General features: G+C 37.3%; 1 protein-coding gene across 3 annotated transcripts; it reads right to left on the reverse strand.

The window, feature by feature from the left end:
• Window positions 1-358: 358 nt before the first annotated feature.
• Window positions 359-11,054, reverse strand: LOC134535274 (uncharacterized). Of its 3 annotated transcripts, none has more exons than XM_063374346.1 (2): window positions 10,907-11,054; window positions 359-3,256 (listed from the first exon to the last, which is right to left on the reverse strand). In XM_063374346.1, exons 1-2 carry the CDS (start codon window positions 10,964-10,966, stop codon window positions 2,963-2,965), a joined length of 354 nt encoding a protein of 117 aa, XP_063230416.1. In that variant the 5' UTR covers window positions 10,967-11,054; the 3' UTR covers window positions 359-2,962. The 3 variants fall into 3 exon arrangements, with proteins under 3 accessions (XP_063230416.1, XP_063230414.1, XP_063230417.1); XM_063374344.1 differs by lacking the exon at window positions 10,907-11,054 and adding an exon at window positions 8,976-10,879; XM_063374347.1 differs by lacking the exon at window positions 10,907-11,054 and adding an exon at window positions 8,762-8,926.

The raw sequence follows: 11,054 nt of genomic DNA on the forward strand, positions 1-11,054 counted from the left end.
ATAGGCACATGAATTTTATTGCTAAAAATATTATATCTGTAAAAGCACATAGTTTTCAATCAGGAATATCGTCTTTAACACGCGTTTATATATATATATATATATATATATATATATATATATATATATATATACTAGCTGCCAGACCCGGCTTCGCACGGCTATACTAATGGAAAAAAAATTAAGCCACATCTCCCATTTACAGTAATGGTAAATAAAAAAAATCCGTGAAAAAAATTATTACAATGCTGTATAATGTACCGGAGAGAAAATGAATAGCACCGATGGTTTACCGACTCATGCACGCAACGTACAACTGATGTACCCGTACTTCGCTACGGCAGTCTACAGGCAGATCACTCTTGCGCCGCTCATTATACATGCCCCTCCTTGTGGGTACGCCACTGCCGCGCGATGCCCGTTGCCATGGAGACGCAGAAGGCATAAACAATGCAAAATCCTGTTCTCATGCAGACAAAGTACCCACTGTTGCCTGGTTTTAACCACCCATGGGATCTAATTTTCGGAAAATGTCATCCTGCGTAACATAAGGAACATTACTGTGAAGTTTCAAGTCTGTAAAATATATATACTTGAAAAAAAGGGCAATTTTTGATATTAAAAGTACGCGCAAAATTTCAACGGTGGTGAGGACTGCACTAACAATGAAATAGTCGTTGCCATAGAGACGAATGAATCATCAACAAAGCAATAGCCGTTGCCATGGTGATTTCCTACCAAAAACTGGAAATTTTTATTTATTACGCCCCCGAAACTCCCAGTGGACCAAATTGTGAATCTAAACCTTCCTTGAATCCCCGTGAACTCACACAAAAAATTTCATCAAAATCGGTCCAGCCGTATAGGAGGAGTTCAGTGACATACACACGCACACAAGAAATATATATATAAAGATATATATATATGTGTGTGTGTGTGTGTGTGTGTGTGTGTGTGTACCAGTGTAAATCCAGATGTAAATAAAATATTCTATTTATTTCGACATGAGCAAAGCCTTTGCTACTTTCCAAAATAATCTTATGATTAAAAAATTGTCAGTTTTAAGCCTCGTCAAACAATGCGTGGTATATATGTTTTAATTATCTTAAAAATAGACGCTTTGCAGTCAAATTTGCAAATGAAATTTCATGGTATTAGGTGTTCCGCAAAGTAGTAGTTTATCTCAACTACCCTTTAATTTTAAATCAATGATATTCCAACTGTAATCAGAATTGATCAAGAAAAGATGCTGATGAAAAAAATATATATAATTGAGACAAATGTTTATGAAACTATTCAGGAAGTTATTTCAGATGTCCAGATGTGATTTTCAAGTTAACAAACGTGTCTGAATTACGAGAGCATTTATTGTATAACCTTTAGTAAAAAAAAACTAATTCAATTGATCATAATTATCACCGTCGAGTTATATTGGATGCCAAGCTTTTTTTCCACCAACATGAAGATAATACTATTAGCAACACTTTATCTACATTAACTACCTAATTATATTTAGAAAAGAATTCAAAGTATGCGGAAAAAAATTCTTAAATTAATATTTAAAAATTTCAGGCATTTAAATTATTTTGAATATGCTCCATTCCTACATAAACTATTTGAATTTTATATTTATTAGACGTTGAATCAGTGATGCACTTTTTATTATACACATTTTATTACCATTTTTGTTGGTTCAGACATTTAACAACCTTCCTTGGATACGTATCAATATATAACTAATGTGTTGTGATTAGTTAACGTTATTTTTTTATATTTTTTAACATAGCGTACCTACTTAATGAACTGAGAATTAAATAGAATTCAGGGATTTCTTAGTTGAATTTTTTTCAAAGTAAAAAATGTTTATAGATATCTGTGTCAAAGAAACGGAATCTAAACTCTAGAAATTGTGTCCAACGTAGTGTTTTATTATCTTCATATAACGTTTCAGCTCGTGGGCGTATATAAACTGGTGTTCGCCCTTTAGAACGAAGAGGACAAGATAGTGACATATCGCATCAAACCCAAGAAGTTTCTCCAAAATTTCTATGAAACTCTTTGAAAAACTTATTGCAATGACCTCATTCTGACCAACATATTTTATTGCTTGTAGAAACAAAAAAAAAAAATATTACTCCAACGGTTATGTATATACCAGTTTTATTTTACATTTTCATTAGCCCTTTAAATTTTAAAATCCATAGTTAAATATGTTTTTTTTAATCGGAAAATTATATTGTTACAATAGAGAAATGAAATATCTTAGTTTAAAAAATTACATAAATATATAAAACTATTTTTCATGATACAACTTACTATTAAAATGGCCACAGTTGGTTTCCATTGTTGCCATTATTTTGTTTAAACTTTTATGCTGTGCGTGCTGGAATCGGTAATGTTGAAATACAGCTTTGTTATAATGTTGTTAAGCTTAAACAGTCTAAACTATTTATTATTAAAAACGGCAGAAATGTTACAACTGATGTGTGAACTTTTAACTCGTTGTTTGATTATATAACTTAAAATAATAAATTATTGTAATTAACAATTTTTTAATGCAATTTCTGCTTATTTTATTCAATTATTTTTTTCTTCCTTTTTTTTCATTTGCTATGACCAAAATGTTCTGGCATTTTTTCAGTAGAAATAAAAAAATCTTTTTATTTAACATTGATTCCCAAGACACATTTATAACAATTTTGAAGGGATGTATTTTTATGTCAAGGAAATAATTGGTTAAATAATTTTGTCGAAAATAATTAAAATTTATGTGAAAGTAAAATATAAAAAAATAGGAATTATTCGAAAAAAAAATCTTTCTTACAGGAATTTTTTAATATTTAAAAAATTCGAGAATAATTTATTTGTACAATCTCCTTAAGAACAAAATCACAGTCTTATTTGTGACAGTTTGATAATAAATACATTGACTAGAACGTGAGAATTTTTCCAGCTGAAACAATCAGGACCTGACGAGGTTTATCAACTTGGGAACGATCTTCCCGATGTGCGATATGAAACTGGAGAAGTAGTTCTTCACTCGTCCCCACAGCTGGTAGTTGGCGTGGAGCAGTTTGGTGAAGTGATGCAGCACGTCCCTGCTACCGTAGTCCTGGCCAGGGATGCCGGCCAGGTTCCTGGCCGCTCGCTTCTGCAGGCGATGTGGCAGTGTGTGGTGTCGCGGTGCAGTCGAGGGGCAGTCGTGGTGACTCCCGTACAGACTGCTTCCCTCCGGAGACAGGGCTGCCGCTCTCGTCTGGAACACAGCCGCATCACTGCACCGTTAGTCTAGGCTGGCTGGCAGCCCGGCGGGAAACGACAAAGTCGCCCCCGCAACAACCAGTGCCACCAAACCAAGTGCGGACAAAATGTCCAAGCTCCCACCCATTTGCATAGCAGTCTTTCTACTCTGTCCAACTCTTCATCCAGAACCATCCTTCTGTTTCCTGTAACCAACCTGCATGAAGTTTTGCATCCCGCATGTCAGTGCCCAGGGTTTTCCCTGTGTCTATGCAGGTTTTACCTGGGCCCAACCTATCTCTAGTTATAGTTTTAGATTTAAGGGTGAGGGGAGTTAGTCATGGCGCCAATCGCTGCCATGGCTGGCCAATACCCCTCCTAGCACATGATGCATGGCTTTAAACCCTGCATGATTAGAGTGTATAGGCTTCGGCCTGAGACGCACTTAGTCTTTCCCTAACCCGGACCCCTCCCAAATACACTTAGATTTAATTTAGGTTAGGAAAAAAATCGTCTGGGAGGGTAATTAGACTTGTTTATGTACAGTGTCTGTCCTTTGATAGTGTTTTTAAATCAAATAAATAATTGAAAAAAAAAAAACGTACGTACATTGCTTTCACGTGAGTCAGAAGCGAAACTTCAGATCATAGTAGAATAGAAAATTTGTATTTTACAAGTGTACAAGTACACATGCAAACTGGCAAGTTTATACAACTTTAAGCTAGTATATGAGTGAGAAAGTATGCGAGTGAGCAAGAACGGAATTCTGAATTAATGCAAATATGTCTTTGAGCGCTGCTGCTACTATCAATGTTTTTGGTAAGTAACGTGTTAGCTAAAAAAATGGTAAATATATTCCAATTTAATAAAAAACACCACAATGTAGGTTCACATTGAGGTTAACATTTGTAACAGACATGATGAAAAGTGTTACATTTTTGACGTGGAGCAGGTGTGACGTATAGAAGCTGTGACATGGAGCAGGTGTAACATGGGACAGTTGTGGCGTGGGACAGTTGCGACGTGGAGCATCTTTGACATGGGCAGTTGTGGACAACTGTGACGTGGTGCAGGTGTGACGTGGTGCAGGTGTGATGTGGTACAGCTGTTACGTGGAACAACTGTGAATTGAATAGCTGTAACATTTGACAGTTGTGACGTGGTACAGGTGTGACGTGGGACAGCCGTGACGTGAAACAGCTGTTACGTGGAATGGCTGTGACGTGAGGGCAGCTGTGACGTGAGGGCAGCTGTGACGTGTCGCACAGGCAGTACTTACAGCAGCGAGCTTGAGCAGCTGTTGCATATGATCTGACACTCAGTGATTCGGTACGTCTTTCCTGGAAATTTCCGCGGGCATTTTGGTTTCGTCAACACTTGCGTAGAGTGGTTCGCATTAGCCTACGTGCGTAGCTTTGGCATGTCCTGTTTATTTCATTTTTCGTATGATTCACAATGATGATGTGTAAATGCTAATCTGGTGAGTGGTGACATATTGAGCCTAACCTACGGAATAATTCATAATACATAGTGTATCTAAAATAAACGTCAAAACTACTGGTTCATATGCGAGACATGTAAAGGAGGCAGGAATGTTGATGAACATAGACTTTAAATGGTTTTGTTTAACGCCAAAGCCTTTAACATGTACAATGAGATACCCTGGATCCCTGTCAGACGGAATGCCAGATGGAAGATCACAGCTTGCACCAGTTGTACGTGGTGGGAATGTAGCTCTGGTAAGTTCGCAAGGTTCACAGGGGGCTGCCGTTTATTGCTTACATCATTTCGAGCAGAATAAATGTAGTTCCTACTCCCAGTGTTCGTGCAGTAATTGGACAGATTTTAAAAGCCTTCTTACAATGAATGAGGATGCCTAACAAAGAAAAAAAAGGGGGGGGGACACATGTAAGCAACTACCTGACACTGCTTGCCGCCGCAGTATTCAAAGACATCCGCGTAGAGCGACGTGTGTGGTAGGCCTATATGAGCGTGCGGCTTTGTGTGTCATGTAGTGGAACATTTCTGAACATCATTTGTTAGCTGGTCACACACAGTTGTGATGCTTACCTCTGAGCAATACTGACTGATAGTACATTTATCTCTAAATGTCTTATTATTGTATTCGTTTTTTTTTTGACGTGATAACGTCTTATAAATAGAGGCCGGAAAAATTCGCAGATTCATTCGGCGATAGGCTAGAATTCAAACACATATACCTTTTAGATGATTTTGCTATTGGCTTACTGTTTATCTTGAAAAATCTCAACCTGTTATAAACCCTCAACCAAAGAAGGATCGAATCACAGACAAACCAGCTGAGACGACTTACAAGTCGGCAGCCGATGAACTTGCGTTATTTGCCCGAGTGTACAGGGGTATATGTGCAGTCTATCCTGAAGGCCATCGAAACCGCGAATTTTTCCGGGCTCTTCTTATAAATCGATGAACGCCGGCTGCACGCACGAAAAAGCATGACTCATTGTCACGTTCCGCCTGAGCCGAGCGTGCAAGAACCGGCCAGCCACCGTGCGAGAAAATCTTCTATAATATCAAACAGGTTATGGCGGGCTCTTTAACTAATTGTTCGTGATTATATTTAAACAATTTATTTAAATTAAATTTGCCAAAACTGTAAATAATATTTGAGAATTAAAAAGTATGCGATTTTTCATGACGTTATCGCGTAAAATTATCGTCCGTAAACAGACTTTACAGACAATGTCAGACTCTGAAAATGTAGATAATTTAACCCATATCTAAACAACAAGCTGTCCCCTGAAAGATGCGCGAGTGCAACTCTGCACACGGCAGCACATCTCTGCCACCCACCAAGCACAGGTCTCTAGCGCCGAGCAGTTGGTGTTCCACATACTGCGGTATTTGTGCTGACAGTGGCATAGCCCTGATGTCGTGTTTCCTGTGCCGTGCTTACATACTGCCCGCCTTGTTTACTACGTTTGTGGATTGTCCATTGTTAGCGTGTTTCGGTTTCCGGCGAGGCTAAAGTTTATCTTGCTGATGTGGCTGTCCACACAGCAGGGTTCCAAAAATGTACACGGTAACAGAAGCATTTCAGGATCAATGTTCAAAACTTCTTTTTTCCTGCGATACACGTATTGCAACCGTACCCACAGTTTTAAGACATCTTTAAGACACAACCTGTTTCTTCACATCCAGTCAGTAAACACAACTTGGCGTGCTCACTCGCTCTACACATGGCAGCGAGATGACATTCAGTCCTCTTGCTGCGTGCAACTAAGGACTTCAACTAGAACTGGTCGTTAGGATGTGGCCCAAGAATTTTAATGCAAACTCATTTGGTTTGCTTTGCGTTAATTTATTTTTAACAAATACTTATTAATCATTTATATTATTATAACATACATTAATTTAATAAAATCTCTTTGTAATAAAAGAAAAAAATCTCACTGGAACAAATTTGAACACAAGGGACACTATCTGCAGTGCATTAACTGTGTGTACTAATATAATATATACAAGCAATGTTTTTTCTAACAACAGTTGTAGTAATTTAGTTACAAAGTTACCAAAAATACAACACATCAGCACAACTCAGGAGACCTTGTCTTGCCTGTGTATATTTATGTTATTTTCAAATAATTGCTAGTATTTAAAGTTTATTGGCAGATAAGATGTCCAAAGATAGTTAAATTGCGGGTGATACAAATGCCATTTGGCTGCAATTAAAATAATAATAGTTATTCACATAAAACTAACATTTTATACTTGCTTACCAATTATTAATTAAAATTAAATCACTATTTTTTAGTATTAAACTTAACAATTAGGTACTAATCACAGTCACAATCAGTATTTATTTGCCTACAAATAAAATAATATTAGTTATTAATAGCTGTACACGGCATTGCCCGGGCTGAACACAGGGTGATAGCGGTATATGACAGTGCGTGGGACAAAGAGAAATGACACACAATTGCCGTTTGTATGACTATGACCTATGATTTTCTGTTTACCCATGGAGATCGGTTGAACAGTTTAGAAGTTGATGCGATGCAGTGTCATCTAGTGACGAGTTGCAAAAAAAAAAAGATAGCATAAAAAACTATTGATGAAACAATACTTTGATGTGCCAACTTTCATGGCGATAGGTCAAACAGTGTCGGAGTTTATTGACGTCATGCATACATACCAACATCCAGTTATATATATATATACTGTTTATTTTATTTTTCGCATGATTCACAACGATGATGTGTAAAGCATTAGCTACCTATGCTAATTTGGTGAGTGGTTGATAGCGGTGACATATTATATATATAGGCTATATATAAAGAAAAACTAAAACTAAAAATTATAGTAGAACTACATACTATTTTTTTTTGAACAAACACCAACGGAAAAAATGCATAGTATAGAATAAAATGCCACTTCAAGATTTCACATATTTTCAGCCAATTTATTCAATAATTGATTTCATATTTCTTATTAATAAATATTATTTTGTGTATATTTTATATGAAAATATAGCTAAACGTTTTGTTAAAAGAAAATCTAAATATTCCTGATAAATGGGTTTGAGGAACATATGTGTCTTGGCAAATTTCTGTTTCTGTTAATTATGATAATATTGTGAGCTATATAATTAATTGAAATTTTTTCTAAATACTGCAGCTATAAACTATAATCTTCTAACAAGTCTAAAATCTCCTAACTAACAATATTCTACGCTCACAAATGTCAACAATTTCCTTGGAAGGGTTTGTATGAAAATTTTGAACACCATAATATAGACTAATAAATATTCGTATTTCAAGAATGGGTTTGATGAATTAATTTTTTTCACTGTATTTTTTTTTGTGAAAAAAAAATTACCATCCTGCAAACAAAATGAATCATTGCAAAGGTAAATGTTCTAATATCTTCTACAAATAATACCGATCTGAAAAAAAAAAATTCATTCACTATTTTCCAATTATGTTTGACGTGTACGTCCAATTTCAGAAAACAACCGAGATCAATGTTTAAAAACTTTATCTCGCTCTTTCTATAAGTTTACTTTTTGTATAATTTTTACATATATAATTTTATTCTCTAGGTGTACCAGAAAAGTTTGCCGATAATGTAATATACTTAGTATAATTTATATTAGATCCGGGAACTGGTTCTGGCTCGAGAATTGAGGATAGGGTCAAAGATCGACCGCTACCAAACATCAGTCATCTTGGTATCAAAATTACTTCATAATTCCTCAAAATTCCTAAATATTTCGCTATTTCGCGGAAAACTCCCAATTTTAGCGAAAAGTTCCCTTTTTCTTTTAAAAAGGTTATACGATTGAAATTTTTCCAAAGCGACTTAAATTCCCCATCGACAAGCCGCTGTGGTCATGATCTTGACCATAAGAATAATGGCATCACCGCCATTTTAAATTATGAAGTTTCTCCCGACATCTTCAAAATCTGCAAATATTAAGCTAGAAAATTCGGGAAAAAATTATTAAATTATTTTAATACAATTTTAATTAAAATGCACATACATCACGGAATCTCTGGTTCGAACACGGCGAGGCCGAAATAATGGCGACGCGCTCCTCCATCCACGGAGGCTATCGGCAGACTGACCTCCAACCACTAATACCAAGGAATATATTCTGTCAGTCAGTATAACATCTAGGCAATCATCTTGAATGAATTTGACATTTGACCTTGACTTAACACCTTTACCTTTGGCATTTGACATTGACCAGTTACCTCTGTTTCCGCCATCTTGAACTCGAGTGTCATCATCATTAACATTGCACTTTTCGTTACAGTAAAACCTTCCACCAACTTGTAATATGAAATCATGGGGGCCATATTGTTTCCGTCTGCTGGAGGTCACCATCTCAGATGACATCACATATATTTTTTCGATACTGAAATCACGTCCGCCATCTTGTTTTCTATCCTGGCATCATATCCGAAATCTTTTTTTCGTAGGCTGGAGGTCACCATCTTGAACTACAACAATGTCTCTATTTAGTTTTAGTTTTTTTTCTTCTGTTTGTTCCTAGAGAGTGCCAGCACCGCTCTGTCGCATGCACGTAAGGTCGATGTTCCATTACCTACCAGTGTTGCTATGACCCTTATATACAGAAAAAGATATTGATACAAAATACATACGAAGCGAGATGATGAAAACCATGACAGCTCGTAACTCTGAGTTGGAAAACATACGCTTTTGACCACACGGCCTGCGAGATATTTCTAAATTGAGAATCAAATGACGTAAATAAAAAATAACCTAGAGATAGGTATTCGGACTCGTAAATACATTTAATTTCAAGAAATACCAGCATGAACTGTTAGAGACCAAGCCATCAACGTTATTTTCAATAATTGCTACTAGGAGCACTGTAAGCATGTAGTAAACGCATCGTCTTCTAGAGAGCGATGCCGCCATATTGTTTTCAATACTCTATACTAGGAGCGCTAGTGTAACATAATACATACACATATAATCTGCTAGAGGAAACTGCCAACATTAAGATTTAATTTTTTACTCACTAGAGTGCGGTAGTATTTATTTTCATAGCTTCCACCATATTGACAGCCATCAGCTAGAAAATCTGTAATAATTAACCAATAAATTTGGAAAAAGTTCAAAAAACAAAAAATAATAAACCCAGCAAATAATATAATGATTGACTCGAATGATTTAAGTCCTTGATTATATACCAGCATGCACAACAGTATTTGGTTCCAACAGTCTTTGGTTCAAAAATTCTTTGGCTCCAACAGTCTTTAGCGCCATAAAGTCATTGGCTCAAAAGTCTGTGACAACAGCAGTCTTTGACTCAAAAAGTCTTTGTTACAAACTGTCTTTGGCTCCTGCTGTCTTGAGAATAACTACTCCAGTGACATTTGGCTATAAGATGGCATGGCTACGAAGCTGCAAGACTACAAGGCTCCAAGTCTTCGAGCCTACGAGGCTACAGGATACGAAGCTATAAGACTACGAGGCAACTAGACTACGAGGCTACCTCTTGGTCACGAAGCTACAAGTCTATAAGACTACATGACTGCATGGCTACGAAGCTACATGCTAACAAAGACTACTTGGCTACGAAGCTACAAGTCTACAAAACTAGGAAAAAAAATCTCATAAGCAACTAGAGTACGAGGCTGCTAGACTAGGAGGCTCCATCTATCTACAAGACTAAGAGGCAACGAAGCTACATGCTAACAAAGGCTACTTGCCTACGAAGCTACAAGTCTACAAAAATAGGAAAAAAAAATCTCATAAGCAACTAGAGTACGAGGCTGCTAGACTAGGAGGCTCCATATATCTACAAGACTAAGAGGCTACGAGACTACAGGGCTACAGACTTCTTAGCATGGCTACGAGCCTTCATGTCAGCAAAGGCTACTTGGGTACGAAGCTACAAGTCTACGAAACAAAAAAAAACTCATAGGTTACGAGACTACAAGGCTAGGACTACAAGACGACGAGGCAACATGACTATGGGACTATGAGTCTACGAGGCTTCAACTAGCTACGAGACTACGAGTCTGCATGGCTACGAGGTTACAAGGCCATGAGTCAACAGGACTATGAGACTACAAACATAGGATAATCTATTATATATCTTTATGCAGTGAATGGAAGGGCGTGAACACCAACTGCCAGGAGCAAGGTTTACCTGAGCGACGCCAGGCAGCAGCAGCGCGGAGCAGGCGACCGCCAGCAGTACGGAGTGCATTGCGCGCGGCTGGCGGCGAGAGGTGGAACTACCACGCGACCCCGTGCAGGCGAGCACAGGAGCCGCGACCTTGTGGCCACACGCCTGC

Source organism: Bacillus rossius, chromosome 8 (genome assembly GCF_032445375.1).
Source record: "Bacillus rossius redtenbacheri isolate Brsri chromosome 8, Brsri_v3, whole genome shotgun sequence".
Taxonomy (NCBI): domain Eukaryota; kingdom Metazoa; phylum Arthropoda; class Insecta; order Phasmatodea; family Bacillidae; genus Bacillus; species Bacillus rossius.

Excerpts from the sequence above, each read along its gene's own strand:
- LOC134535274 (XM_063374344.1), bottom strand. The coding sequence starts at position 9,080 with ATGGCCCCCATGATTTCATATTACAAGTTGGTGGAAGGTTTTACTGTA. Across the intron at positions 3,257-8,975 it reads TCAAGATGGCGGAAACAGAG|ACGAGAGCGGCAGCCCTGTC; the intron begins GTAACTGGTCAA and ends GCTGTGTTCCAG.